The sequence below is a fragment of the Chelonoidis abingdonii genome, chromosome 7, assembly GCF_003597395.2.
Source record: "Chelonoidis abingdonii isolate Lonesome George chromosome 7, CheloAbing_2.0, whole genome shotgun sequence".
Lineage (NCBI taxonomy): Eukaryota > Metazoa > Chordata > Testudines > Testudinidae > Chelonoidis > Chelonoidis abingdonii.
This window is the reverse complement of record NC_133775.1, coordinates 37,221,873-37,237,771: the sequence shown is the minus strand read 5'-3', so window position 1 is coordinate 37,237,771 and position 15,899 is coordinate 37,221,873. Positions and strand designations below refer to the sequence as shown.

General features: G+C 37.8%; 1 protein-coding gene across 2 annotated transcripts in view; it reads left to right on the top strand.

The window, feature by feature from the left end:
- Positions 1 to 15,899, top strand: part of DPYD (dihydropyrimidine dehydrogenase) — a 594,472-nt gene that overhangs the window by 574,052 nt on the left and 4,521 nt on the right. For both annotated transcript variants that reach the window (XM_075067810.1, XM_075067809.1), the window contains 2 exons: positions 3,565 to 3,708; positions 14,498 to 14,638. In XM_075067810.1, coding sequence (XP_074923911.1) covers positions 3,565 to 3,708; positions 14,498 to 14,638 — 285 coding nt within the window. The remainder of the gene's footprint in view (positions 1 to 3,564; positions 3,709 to 14,497; positions 14,639 to 15,899) is intronic.

The window sequence follows — 15,899 nt, the reverse complement described above, 5'->3', positions numbered from 1 at the left end:
TTGATAAAGAAAGGCTTTTGCCTCAATAATTCACACTTCTCTAACTTGCACCCTTAATTCAGCTCACAAACTGTGGACTTCCCACTTTTCAACAAAATGTATATTTTATATATTTATACTTCATATTTTAAAATTTATTCTCACAGGTCCTGTCTTTAAGCCTTTGGAGCTTTTCAAATATAAAAAAAGTAAAAGTTCAGGCTCCACAATACAAAGATTTGCTCATCATCCCCAAAGATGATCCGATTTTAGCAGACATCCATCATCAGAACAACAAATATCCATCCCTGATCCTGCCACTTCACTAAAAACTTGACAAAATAAGTTAGACTTACAACATGCCCTAAAAGTCAGCAAATTCATTCCCTAACTATACAAATGAAGAATCAAGAGGCCTTCCCAAAAATGCTGTCTCATCAGTCCCCTTCCCTTTTAATTCATGAGGCTTTTAGCTTCCGCACCACCGTTGCATCAGGAGTATACAGAGGAGAGGCACGGGCTCAGTTACACAGATATTACATCAATTATAGACGTGAAAACCAGTGCCTTAAATTCCTTCTGGAAACTAATCAAAAGCCAGCACACGACTGTTTCAGAAATATTTGAAGGCCAGAGATATACTTTTCTAGCTGATATACCTTGACAGTCCTGCAAGAAAAGTTTCTGTCATCATATGCTGATACTGAGGCTATGGTATCAGCCTGGGGTCTTTTCAATTTAAAAACAGCCACATGTTCATTGCTAATAATAGGGGAATCTTTCCGTGCGTGTTGGAGTCAATTGTTTAGATGGGAAGATACAAGCGCTCCCTTCCCCAACGTTATCTGTTATCTAGGTTGTCTCCTTTCTGAACAGGTCTTATTTTACTTTGGTATTCAGAATTTTGCAGAAATTAATGTGCATACAGAAATTCCCTTTTTTCCCCACAGAAATGGGCTGCAGAGCTGCTGGCTGCTACTAGGGGCCACTGGACCCGGCAGAGCCCAGCTCACAAATAGGACACACTACTAGGGGGAACGGGGAGAAGGAGCTGGAGGGTTCCTGGCAGCTGCAGTTCCCAGCATTCCCTGAAGGAAGGAGAGGGTGGCATGCAGAAAATTCTGTGCAAGTCAGGGACCCAGTGTCAGGCTGTTTCTCCCTCTGGATTCTTGGGTTCTGGGGAGTAGGGGATGTGAGTGTCTGGGCCAGGGAGGGCCCTACACTGGGCTGAGGTGGGTAGGGAGTGTGTGTGTGTCTGGGCTTGGGAGAGAGAGCAGCAGCTGGATTTGGGCAGGGGTGTAAGTGTCTGGGCTTGGGGAGAGCAGTGGCTGGATAGGGGCAGAGGCAGGGATGTGAGCGTCTAGGCGGGGGGAACGGGGGAAGGAAGGGAGGCGTGACTGGGCCCTGCGGTGGAAGGGGCAGAGAAACAGTAACTGGGTTGTCATTTCTTTAACCCTCAACTCCTGGGGGGATTTTTGTGTATGTCTGTATTGTTATCATACTTGCTGACAAGTATTTTGAAATAAATTACCAAAATAATTGAAACCGGGGTGATTATATAGTGTTATTTTGACAAATAGAATTTGCAGAATTTTTAATTTTTTGGTGCAGAATTCTCCCAGGAGTAAATACTAGTTCTGTTCTTATTTCTGCTTGCAGATGTTTTTACAAGTTACTTGTGAGACAGTCCTCAATCTTTTTACTCTCCAAAACTGGAACTCCTGTGTATTTGGCATCTGTAAAGAAAGGGAAATTACTTAACTATAATTCTGCTTCTTTGAAGCTACCACATATATTTTCCACTCCTTCACCCACCTCCCCTCAAAGTTAGAGTTTCTGTTTTGTGGGGGCTGTCAAGCCTAAGTTTATTTCCATTCTTGAGATGATCTCCAGCTCCTGAATTTGGGAGAATGCATACATGTGATTTACATAACTGGGATCTTTAAGAGGACTCTTGCTTCCAGCACACTTGAGAAATGAAAAGGTTCCAGGAGACTAGAAAATACACTTATGCCAGATTGCCAGTTAGTAGACACAGAGTGCTGAAAAACAAACAGCTGAGGGCGATCCACCCTTTGTCACACAAGGACGCTGACACCCCAAAAGTGGGACTCCTGTGTGGAAATAATTACTGGTGAGGAACTTTTCCATGTAAATATCAGCAGAGGACTAGAATAACTATTAATATTATTTTTCATTAAAATATTTAAAAAAATATTCAGAGGATACTACCAAAAAGGTACTGCATCAGAGCCTGGAATGTTTTTTAAGAATTTATTTTAAAAATTCATGTTGACATTGTCCCTTTAAATTTATTGTGTAGACATTATTTCCAGTTGGACATGCCTGACATGTTGAAATTATTACAATGAATTAATGCTTATGATAACAATCTAGGATATTTATCTGCTGTACTAAATACTAATTACAGTAATATAATTGCACTTACACTACATTCTTAGCTTAGTTTATTCACTCCATTTAAATGCTCTCAGATTAAAAAGAAACTAGTTTTTCACAGGGCTCATTCTGTTTCCTAAGTAGGAACCAGGTTTTTCAGTCCACAGCAACTTATAATCATAGATTAGTAGGGTTGAAAGGGACACCTTAGGAGGTCATCTAGTCCAACCCCCTGCTCAAAGCAGGACCAATCCCCAAATTGTCCCCTCAAGGATTGAACTCATAATGCTGGGTTTTACAGGCTAATGCTCAAACCACTGAGCTATCTAGGTCATAAAGAATTAGTAAGCAGTAGTTTTCCAAATCTCCACCATCTAGACAAATGACTGTGGGTGAGAGCATCTCTAGTAATCCTTTGAAACTTGAATTAGCAGTTCTAGGTTGTTGGCTGAGACAGAACATTTTGGCATTCAGAGATGTCTTCTAGTAGCAATATTTGTCTAAGCAAGCCCAGACATTAAAGGATCTAAAAGAGAGTGAGGACTGTGAATAGAGGTAGAATTTGAATGAAATTAAACCATCTTAGTGTTCACGTGGCACTTGTTAGCATTACTTCAACAGGCCCAGATAACTCTGGGGCATCATATCACAAGGATCTGTGTGTGCTTTATAAAGTCAATGGGCACATCCATGTAGCTTTAAAACTACAGTTGGTATAATAGATATCATAGTGGGTGTATTATTGAACAATGGTGGAGTTTCTTAAGCTGATCTTTATTCAATTTTATGATTCCATAATATATAATACATATCTTTCCGTGTTCTGTAAGAATAAAGTTGAGTTTGAATTATTTATACAAGGTGATCAATATTTATTATGTGCAATACAAATACACCATGGGAGGATAGGTGTTGGTTGAATGCTGTCTGCAATGCAGCCATTTTTTGTTACAGTGTATTATGATTTTAATATTCAAACTCTGTTATTGTTTTGAGGTCAGATCTTGAAGTTATGTCTCAGGTTTATTCATTTCTTAGTAAGAATCCCATCAACTTCAATGCGAGCTTTCCTGAATAAGAAATGAATCAATTCTCAGCAAGGCCTTGGGACTTGGCCCTTTGTTAATATTCATTTATGTGTTTTATATACTTGCTAAATAGCATATTGTCTGGTTTTCAATTTAGAAACTGCCTAGTTTTGGACCTTACCTTGAGCAGCGCAAAAAGATAATAGCCAAGAACAAGATTAAACTGAAGCAGCAAGCCACAACTGTTGTACTGCCTGAGAAAAAGCATTTTATTCCCAAGAAGCCTATTCCAGCAGTCAAGGTAAAAGAATTAACTAAATATAGTTAATAATGATCAGCCACCGCACTGCTGATGCAAACAATTATTATTGGCCGTTGAGTTGGTTATTGTGTTTGTAAGCTTGTTATATAACGTTAAATAGAATGTCAAGAAAAAGGCAACCAATTTTCTATGCAGGTGCTCAGAGCTTTTAAACAAAGTGGGTGGGAAAAGATTTGTGTTTTACATGTAGACATGTGTTCTTCTCCCTAATGACACCTGTCAAATTCAACAAACATCTGGGCAGCAGAACAATAAAGGTGCATGTGGGAGAAATTGGTATTTGGAGTAATTAATGTAAAGTAAAACTGTTCAAAAGTCTACATTAATTCTGGATGCATCCATTTTTGGCTGCTCAATTTGAGGCACCTAGATCTCAGTTTTTAGAGGTGCTAAGAGCTCACATCTCTCACTGATTTCAATAGAAATAGCAGATGCTCAGCATGTGTGAAAATCAGGACCTAGGTTTTCAAGTTGGATACCTAAAACTTGAAAATTTTGGCCTAAGTGATTTCTCTGATTTCTCCTAAGTCACAGAGTGACTCAGCGATAGAGTCAAAATAAAGCCTCAGCTCTCAAGTCTCATATATCACAACCTAATGTTTATTCCTATATACCCAAGCTCTCCCTGCTCCTTCCCCACCATAATAATGGCACAGTAGCCAATAATTCCAGTAGGGAAATTGTAGATGATGTGTGTTCTAAGGCCACTTCATATTGCACTCAGACAGACCCAAGGGCTAAAAAGACAAAAAAATCTATCTCGATCAGTTCAAATAAGTGCAGCCTCCCTCTATGATACAAAATGAAAATGACTTCTGCTAACCCTCCTGATCACATAGAAGAATTTCAGTCAATCAAGGACAAAGGAGAAATACCATGTGATTTCCATCATGTGACCTCGTCTCTGTGAACTAACTCAACAAATGATGCTTTAACTTGAAATACAGCACAAATGGTGATATAATAAAATTTATAGCTATGGAGAGAGAGAGAAAAACTTTTGCAGAAAGTTTGCAAATACACATAATATTCAGAGTTTCTCAACACAGCTAGAAGTCAAAACTAGGATAATTTTGAGCACTTCTGCAGCTTGTGTCACACAGGTTGCACTGCTCTATTGGCCTCCACTTCTCTTTTGGTTTCATTTTTTTGATGTACATCATGCTGATAGTGCAATTAATTTTTTTTCTTTCCCTTATGTATATGAAAAGTCCCAAAGAAAAGAGAGAACTTTAAAAAAAAAAAAAAAAGGCTAAAGACTGTTTGATCCTCAGAGGTTTTACAGTTTAATTCTGTTTGTAGGAAAAGTACTGATGCAATAGGAAAAAAAAATAATTTTCAGTGAGACAGCTTCTACTACAGATAAACCTAAAACTCACCAGAAGTAAATATACCACATGGGGTAAAGGGAAGCTTGGTAGGAGAGAAAGGAGAGACACAAAAAGAGACAGGGAAAAGAACAAAGAGGGAAACATTTGGATGTGTGAACAAAAATCTGAGGAAGAACTAGAAAGACAAATTCAGTAATTAGCAATAAAAAATAGAAGATAACTGTAGGACCAGGAAGTAGGTTGAAAGATTGTACTGCAGAAAAGGTCCAGATCTACTGTTCTTAGTTAGGTAAAACTCTCATTGAAGCTAAGACTTAGAGTCTATCCTCCTTTAAAAATATGTTTATACTGGCCAGCCCTAACCAGATTAATTGTTTCTACGTGCTCACATACGTTTCCTCTCCAACCACCCATCTGTTTATTTAGCATGTCCCTTCTTTCTGCTACTAGCCTCTCCATATAGATTACCCCATCCACTAATTTAAATTCTCTGACAGATTTATTTATTCGCTCAACTAGCACAGACCATTATGTCCCACAAACCTACATCATTCTTGTTTGAACTACTTTTCAACCATACATTCAATTTCTGCATTTGCCATCTCTACCTCATCGTGAGCACACAACTATTAGTATTTCAGGGGGATCTATACCTGATGTTATGATTTTTGCATCATAGTGATTTCTGATTTTTCAAACATGGTTTACAGGACTTTGAGTCTATATCTCCACATATTTGTTCCAACAAAGAGCAAAGCAGTGACTTCTCTGCATCTCCTCTCATGCTGTTGTCCATGATGACGCCCATCCCTTCTGTAACACCTGAAAAAGGAGTCTCAGTTTATCTCATAATCTATGCAAGTTTGAGTTAGATCAGTAAGGCCCACTATCTGCACCCAGGGTGCTGCAGGCAGCCATATATGATTCAGTAAAGATATTCTTTCCTTTCTTCTGGTACTGAACCAGTGCTCCAGAATGGTGTTCAGACACTGTGCTGCTGTGACTAAAAAATGAATGTGATCATTAAAGGGTGCCATGTAAAAGTACTGGTGGTGTTTTCTCATTTCGTGGCCAAAATTCTAATATGGCATATTTACCCAATTCCCCTTTTTGCCCCCATGTAGAATACCAGGGTTGGACAAGACCTCAGGGGGTCATGTAGTTCAACCCCCTCCTCAAAGCAAGACCAAACCCCAGACAGATTTTTTTGCCCCAGATCCCTAAATGCACCCCTCAGGGTTTGAACCCAGAACCTTGTGTTTTGCAGGCCAATGCTTAAACCACTGAGCTATCTTCTCATCGTTTAAGTTTGGTGTCATAGTCATCTCCTGACTTAAAACATTGTGCAGTGTGGTTATATGCTAAACACCACCCAGAGATGGCTGTATGATAGTAGTGAATGAAGTGATTCTACATACTTACATAGAAAGAGAAAATGATGGCCATAGAAATAGGCATACTGGATCAGACTAGTGGTTTATCTAGTCCAGTATCCTGTCTTCAACAGTGACTGGTCCAGATGCTTCAAAGGAAGATGCAAGAAAAACCATAATGGACTATTATGGAACAAACTGCCAAAGTGAAGTTTCTTTCTAACCCTTCCTTATCAGATCTATGCCCTAAAGAATGTTGATTTATATCCCATCTTAAACAAATGTGACTCTGGATGTTTTCATTATCCACCTTATGTCTAATCCTTTTCTGAATCCTACGAAGGCACTGATTTCAATAATATCTTGTTGCAATGAGTTCCAGAGGTAAATTGTGTCTTTAAAAAATATTTGATCGATTTTCTATTTTGTTCTCTTTCGGTGTTGTTGATTGTCCATGTACACAGGTTTGCTGATTTATACGTTTCATTATTTTATACATCTCTTTCACTCCTCCTTTTCTCATGGCTATAATGCCTTTCATTTTCTGTTTCTGAATCTACTCTGTTTTTAACATAACTTTTTAAAGATAGGATTACTGGAACTAAATAGGTTGTTCTAGAGCTTTGTATACTATTGATTTCTACAATGGTATAATTGTAATATTGGTTATGTTTTCTTCTTTTCTATTCTCTATGTATCCTAACATTTTGCTCTTTTTTTTGAGCACCATGACAGACATACTGTACAGAGGTTTTCATTAAGCTGTCTACATTGTGCCCAACTCATTTTCCTGAGTGGCTTTAGTTAAGTTATATCATCTCAAATGGCATAAGTAGTTCAGAGTATTCATTCTGATGTGCATTATTAGCTGTTGCCAACATTGAATGTCACCTGTCATAATGATGCCCATTCACTAGTTTTGTAAAGTAAATCTGAAATCTTTCAGGGCTTCTGTAATATACGCTAATCTAAAAGCAATGCAAATTTTGCCAACTCACTGTTCATCCTCTTTTCCAGAGCACTGCTAAACATATTAAGCACCACTAGTCCTTTTATCATTTTGAAAATTGATCATTTTATTCCTACTCTTTATTTTCTGCCTTTTAGCAAGATTCTAAGCCATCTCCAGGACTCTGTATTTTCCATAATAGTATCTAAAACAGACTTTCTGAAAGTCCAAATAAAAGTTGCCAACTGCTTCTCTTTCATTCACTACTTTTGTTGGCATGCTCAAGGAATTCTAATAGATTCAAGAAGCACAATTTTCCTTTAGCAAACCATATTGTCTTGTGTCCATCATATCATTCTAAGTTGTTGGCTTTTTTGTTTGTTTGTTTTTTTTAATGCTATATCTACTTAACATGTCAATTGACTTACTTTATCAAAGTAAAACCTACAGGTTTGTAAATCACAGAGCAGCCCTTTTTGAAAAGACAGATGCAACATTTGTTATCTTTCAGTCTAGTGGCTGATTTTCATGAGATTGGTAGGCGCTCAGCCACTTCTCAAGCTCACCCATCAGAACTCTCAGGTATAGCTTTGAGGTGCTGGTGTCCGGATCCTCTTTCATTTATCAGTTTGTTCCAGCTGCTCTTTTTATACCTCTGACAGCAACTCACTTTCATTATCAGAAGGTGTAGATATCTCCCCAGCATCTTCTGTGGAGAAGACTAATGCAAATCATTTAGCTTCTCAGCAATGTACTTATTATCTTTAATTACTCCCTAATAGCAGGACTCCCCTGGAGTCACTGATTCTTTTTACAATCTATGGATGTATAGGTTGTAAAGCACTCAAATGGTATGATCATGAGAACTATACAAATGCCTATACAGAAATAAATAACTTATTTGGGATCCCTCAGGATAAAAATTGCTATATAAATGTAAGAATGCATTATGAATATATTTATTGCTTGATGTTGAATCATTTTCTTCAGTGTTTACTTCATCATCAATATCATGCTCTCACAAATTTGAGAACCTGTTTAGCCTTTTCGTAGAATAGGCTTTATTTTTCTCTGATAATAATTTAGCGCCCACCAGTCTTCCACATTATATACTCCATACTTTTATTCTCTGTTGCTGTTGAGTTGTGAGTGCTCAAAGAATCTAGCTGATGAATCTTTCATTCACTTGTATAATGTACCAAAATGGATATTTAGATCTGAAAATGAACAATAAGACCACAGACATATGGGCTTTCTTTGGATTTCATCTAGTAGACAGAATACTAGTATTGTGCATTGTCCTGTAATAAAAGGATTCCTTCTAATGTATGTCCCTCATCTCTTGGAAATATTGTGTTTTACAATATAATCTGTGTGAAACAAGATACAAAAAGAGACAGCAAACGCGACAGTAAACCAAGCATGAACTGTGAATTTTATTTTAAAATACAGCTTTGCTAATATTGTTAATGAAAAGCTAATAACCTTAAAATACTTTACAAGTTACCATTTAAAATGCAGTTATAGTAATAAAAGTCACTGTGTAAAACCAACACCATCTTACTCAACAGAACTGCTCCTTGTGTGTATTCAAATCATATCTATTTACTTTCATGGCAAAATGAGTTTTAACTTTTTTTTTTACTCTTGTTAGCACCAGTAGGTCAATAGTTAATGGATTCTACTCTGATTCACTTCTAAGCAACAAAATTGCTAATTAATTGCAGTTGCCGGACCAAATTCTGCTCTTACTTATACCTGTGCATCCCTATTGATGAGAACAGAGCTGCACAGGTAAAACTGAGGGAAGAATTCAAAACCAGTGGGATTGTATATAGGTATAATTAAGGACAGAATTTAGCTTGCAGGATTTTATTGCTAGTGGTAATGCACAAGCAAGAAAGAACACAGCTTGACTTTCAGAACCTACCTTGTGTTTTCAGGGCTGGTAATTAGCAAAAACATCATCATACTGTAAACTGCAAAAATTTAATCTGGAGGCCATTGAGAGACAATAAACATGGAATCCCTTGATGCCATTTTAGAGAGTAATTTTTTTGATGTGTAACTGCACTTTAAACAAAAAAGCCAGCCATTTTTTGCTGTACTGTTTTTTTTCTGAACATTTACTTTTTGATCCAAGCAAGAAGCTCTGAGGTATTTTGAGACATCGCACCTGTAAACCATCATGAAAGTACTATCAGTGTTTCTTTACTCATCTAAATATACATGGCACTTTATTGCTAAATAAAGACAAAGATCTTACTCTAAAGATGGCACTAAGGAAAAAAAAGAACCATCCAACAGTATAAAAAATCATTTCCACAGTATTTTGGCGCCACGGCAGTGACTCTTTACAGTTTGTAATATGTATATGTTTGACACAGCGTATTGTGGTAAACATTTCCTCCTTCATATTTGAGATGCTAAATTCCCACTCAGGTATATTCATGTGTGCTGTAAGAAGCAGCAAGGGAGTTTGCTAAAAGTTCAAAAACTTAGCACAACACACACCTTTTTTTAATTGTCCTTAATTGTAAGGAAGATTCCTTAAGCTTAATTTATTCCATATACTTATGGGAATGCCTAGTGTTCCTAACACTCTCCATTCATAGAGTTTAAGGCCAGAAGGGACCATTATGATCATCTAATCTGACCTGCTGCAAAACACAGCCCATAAAATTACACAAAGTAGTTCTTGCATCAAGTCCATAAATGATTCTTGAACTAGAGCATAGCTTTCAGACAAATATCCAGTCTTGATTTAAAGACTTCCTGTGTTAGAAGAATCCACCACATCCCTAGGTAAATTGGTCTAGGTTAATTATGCACGCTATAAAAAAATGTGCACCCTATTTCTCGTTTGAATTTGTCTAGCTCCAGCTACCAGCCACTTAATCTTACTGTACCTTTGGGTACATCCAGACTAGCCGCCGGATCAGTGGGTAACGATCAATTTATCGGGGATCGATATATCGCGTCTCATCTAGACGCAATATATCAATCCCTGAATGTGCTCCCCGTCGACTCCAGAACTCCACCAGAGCAAGTGGCGGTAGCGGAGTCGACGGGGGAGCTGCAACCATTGATCCTGCGCCATGAGGATGGAAGGTAAGTCGAAATAAGATATGTTGACTTCAGCTACGGTATTCCCATAGCTGAAGTTCCGTATCTTACATCAACTCCCCTCTCCCCGCCTCTCCGCAGTGTAGACCAGGCCTTTGTCTGCTAGAGCCTTCTACTATCAGAAATCTCCCTATGCAGATACTTAAAGACAATGAGCAGTCAATGGAAAGCTGCATCACTTATATGATACACTGGTTTTATATAATTTCAGCAAACTCTAAAACGAAGATGTAAAATTTAGTATACAGAGACACCATGTGGATTCATGACACACAATGGAGGATTTTGCATCTATTAGTCAATGAAGAGATCACATAGTATCTAATATTGTGATAGACCAATTGATGACACTAAGACATATATTTTTAACTGTGACAAGTATAATATGAACAAGTGCATATGTACTCTTTAGCAAGCATGAATCTGAATTTTGCAGTCAGATTCCTTGGTCTCTGCAAGAGTTCAAAACTGAGTTCAGTAGCAACCTGGAAAATGCACACCCACATTCTTTTTTCTAGTTAAATATGAAAATACAAATGAAAATTAATTTCTATTCATATTTATGCTATCTTCAAATATTCAGTGTGCCATATTTTATGCTGAAAAGGCACTAATACCCTGTAATTGTTGTCAAGTGGGAGCTGAAGGTCCCAACTGTTGGCAAAGAACAGTTGAAGCAGCTAAGCAGGCATTGAGGTGTTGTTACAGAAAGGGCAGTTGAGTAATTTGGCACTGGGAAAGAGATGCATCTGCACTTTCCTTTTCCTTCTGTGTGCAGATATGGTGGTTGACTTAGCAACCTTTGACAGAAACTTCCCTTCTCCATGCCTTCACACAGATTCTGCTACTGCATTACATAATGATGGCTAGGTGCATTAGCTGAAAATGTCACCTCATACTATATAATAATACTGTAATTTAAATTATCATTGTTAAGTCTCAGAGTTCAGGCAAGCTTCTGGAGATGAATGGGAGCCATTCACACCCCTCAAGCTCTATGCAGGCTCAGGAAGACCAGGCAGCATCAGTTTACATTTAATTCACATTTTGAAGCTTTCCTTTGCAGTCGTAACAGCTAAGATTATATTTATCTTGTTTTGAGAGGTAGCATCAGGATGATCTGGGAGTGCTGAGCACCTCTGAAAATGAGGTTATTCCGAATAATAATAAAACCCCTTAGTTTCTGAATCCCAGTCCTGCAGCAATTTGTGGTTTCTGAAATTTTAGAAAATAAGGCTTTAGATATGGTTAATTTAATAAGTAATACAAATACAAATAATATACATGTACATATTTCACAATGGATCCCATTTTTGAGAGATTACAATAGGATGGAACAGGAAATTGGTTATTAAAAAACTTGATGAATACCTTGTATTCCTGGATAATAAGTATTTGTGCATGTTCCACTGAAGAGTACAAGAGGAAAAAGTGGGGAATTTTGCATCAGATATTTTAATCATGCAGATGGTACCTAAACTGTTTGAAGCATGTAGTTTTAGACAGAGGGTGTCTGTCTCTCATGTTGACCTTGACCTGCGGGGATTTCAGTTGGCTTGGATCAAACCCAAAATGATAATCACAATTATTACCTGATCTACTATGGAAAATAAGTAGAAACTCAGTACTGCAGATCCTATAATGTACAGCGATCTAGCTAGTACTTTGAGTTATGCATATTTTTGAAGCAAAACGTAAAATTTACTTTCGTGTCACAGCTTTCATTGTTTAGTCCAAATTTATTTTAATCATGTTGAATCTTTAAAATTATTTTAACAGATTTTGCAACCTCTGGTCCTTTGTTAAAAGTCAATTTAACTAGCACCTTTGCATAATATCTAGGCAACTTACAGAACTATGACGCTTTTAAAATGTGCTGATGTTCAGTCCCACCACATTTAGAAAGCAGGAAGTTAAATAGGCTATAGCAGCATAAATCCCAATCCTGAAATTCACTGTGTTCCACACAAAGTGAATTGCCATAATTAACAACTTGCTGTCAATAGGTTTTAGCAAATCAGACAAGGCAGCAAGGCATATTAAGTCAGAGATATGTACAGGAGGTTGCCTTGTCTGATGGGGAAAATGGAGAGTTTTGTTTCTTTCATGATTTGATTGAATTCAGTTATATTTTCTCCCAAGATCACTGTCCATGAGGCTAGTATCACAGTAACATTCTTTTACTGCCAATGCCAGTACACACATTAAAAATATAGGACATTAAAAATTCAGCATATGCGAACAGTTAGCACACAGCAGTATATGAGATACCGGTTTCCCTGTGCTTGGAATATAGAGTAACTATTGCAGCTTTTTAATACAAGCACTGTAGAATACTACTTTTAATATGTATGTGTATATATATATATATAAGTAAACATTCTTCTTTTTGTGCAGACAGGATTTGAGAAAGGGAATACTTTCCATTTGCTTTGGGCACAGTTGATTGTGTATATTGATTCAGGGCAAGATAGCAAGTCACCCCATTTGCTTGTAAAGGATGAAATCAGGTCACCCTCTGCAATGAGCTTTATGCTAGAATGTTTCCACCAGGAATGTTATGGAGCAACCTTTGCAGCAGCTCCTCGGGCACTACTGCAACCCATCCGCTACTGATTGTGCTGCCTGCAGGTGCTCCAACTCCCTCAGGAGAGGGTTTTGGGCAGTGGAATGTTGTAGTTACTGACCCAGTGACCATGTCCCCAACTCACCGACAGAGTAAGGAGTCTCCCTGCCCCTCACTGTGTGGGTTACCTGTATGGTTATTGCAAGGAAGGAACACGGAAGTAGCAAGCCTGAGTACCACTAAACACTGTGTTCTGCTATGCTTTATAAAACAATGACAACTGTTTTTCACTATTGCTGAAATTTCTTGCGTATTTCATGTGTCAAGCAATGTTCCACTTAATCTGATGAACAAACAAACAAAAAGACCCATGGCATGGGAATGTTCTTCATCGTCTGAGAAAAACCAAAGACAATCACTGTAAAATACTATACTATTAGAGTGTTTTCTTTGGGGGATAGGTGTGGACAGTTAAATTAATCCCTAGAGACTTAAGTCCTATTCCCCTCTCTGCTATCAACTCACTCTGTAATCTTTGACATGTTATAGAACTTCTGTGTGCATCTGTTATTCCACATGTAAAATGGGAACATGACACTTACCCACCCAACTAAAGTGCTAAGAGATCTACAGCTGACAAGCACAACACACAGGAAGCACAAAGTGGTTTACATTAATGTTTTCTACTTTTTGTTTATGAAGAGAGATTAATTTGTTTGCATCTGATGTGTCACATTTAGCCTTCTCTAAGTATAATTGGATGCATTTTATTCAGCAAGTGTTTAGGGATCTGCAAACTTCCATTCACACAGGTAGTCTGCTTGAAAGCAAAAATGTTGTTCCCTTGAATGAGGATTTGTGGAATGAGGCCCCGGTATTGTAAGTTTGCAATAAAGAGCTGATTCTCAAACCATTTGCTTGTCTTTCTAAAGAGAGAAAAGCAATTGTTGTTCTCTTTGTCCCTTGTTCTTTAATGATGCCCCTTTCTTTTCCTGCAGTGAGTTCTTAAATCTGTGCTAATGAAAAGTGACCAAGGACAACCAGATTGCATGTGCCATGTCACTTCTCTTTTGTGCCCCATTTTGTTCCATGTAGTGCTACACAATAGTGGCTAAGCATAAGTTAATTAAATAGCGCATTTAAAATCAAGTGCTAAATGTGGACAGAGACACTTGTAGATCTGCCTGAAGTTTAATTTTATAGACATTCAATACCCTTTATCTACATTTTACAATATAGGAAGTGTGAAACTTGGCAAATTTTAACATTTATTTCAAAAACAGTAAACATTGCCATAGTGTCTGCAAGAAACTCCCATGTTAAAATACTGTAGAGTGCTCTTATATAGCCATAAAAAAACAACAAAAAACACAAAAATACAAAACTTGGGTACCTTCTAAATGATTCCGTTTTTTCTCCCTAGGATGTAATTGGAAAAGCACTGCAGTACATTGGAACATATGGTGAGCTTAGCAACACAGAGCAAGTTGTGGCTCTGATTGACAAGGAAATGTGCATCAACTGTGGCAAATGCTACATGACCTGTAATGATTCTGGCTACCAGGTAAGAACATGGCTGTAATTAGCAAAAAGGCACAGTGAGTTATCTTTCTGTTGCTGAGACAGAAACAATCCACCTTCTGTTAATGAGCATGTGACAAAAATGGCTGTATAAAATACCGGCTTTTAACACCAGCATGCACCTAAGCTATGCTGAGAAAACCCTGACTGATCCAATTGTAGGGGTTGTCCATGCATCAGTCATTGTGGACTTTGTTGGAGATTAGTGTTGAATAGAACAGAAACTCCTCTTCACAACCTCTTTTAATCCCTCAGAAGTTATCTCTATGACATCTACATCATCAGGATTTTTTTTTGGTTTGGTTTTTTGGTTTTGATGGGAAGTAAATAAAGGAGGACCCAGTATGGACTGCCGCAAATTCAAATTCTTCAAAGGTCCTCAGGTAACTAAGGGAAAGCAGGCAGGATTCCCCCCTGTCAAGCCCACAGGGCAGTGGGAAGAAAGAGAATATGCCCACCTGCCAGATACCTGTTCAAAAATCTAAACCTTGCCTGAGGTTTGTCAAACTAACTAAGCTGGAATCAGCCCTGATTTGGGAGAGATTTTCATTTCTGTGTGAATCAACCCTCCAAGATGATGAATTAACTTTCACAAGGAAGAAGAGAGGGCCTGGTAGGTTGATAGGTCCAGAAATCACTGCACCTGGCATATGTCATTATTTTGAGTTGGGAGAACTGTTCAAAGCAAACTATTTATTCCTTGAATTCTACCATGACAGTAACATATAGTTGTGTGAAATTCACTGTTAATTCTGTGAACTATTCCTTGTCCTACCATTGCACATCTGCAGGATTTTGAGGGACTTCCCCATCCAATAAGAAGATAGTAGAGCCGGGATCAGCCATTTTAGGTGACCTGTTCTCTTCTCAAACCAAAGTAGGATCCACTAGAATCCCTGTGGAAGTTAATACTCCTTGCAGCATTACTTTTCATGACTCCTACACACCCAGTATAGGAGGCTGTATTTTAACTAGGCAACAATGTTATATTTTTAAGTAGCTTTTACTTTATTTTGAATTCAGTATGTTTGGTAGTTAAACTGATTTTTAACTAAATATAGTAAGAGAAATAACCTTTCTTTGTAAAAATCACTTACCACAACAAGTAACCTGGGGAAAAGCCAAGCACTAAAAAAAAAAATGATAAGAGAAAATAAATGTTTAATGTAAACCCAGACTGTGCTAAGACAGTAGCCTGATTTTTCTAGCAATGATGCTAGAGGCAATGATGCTGAGGTTCCTCC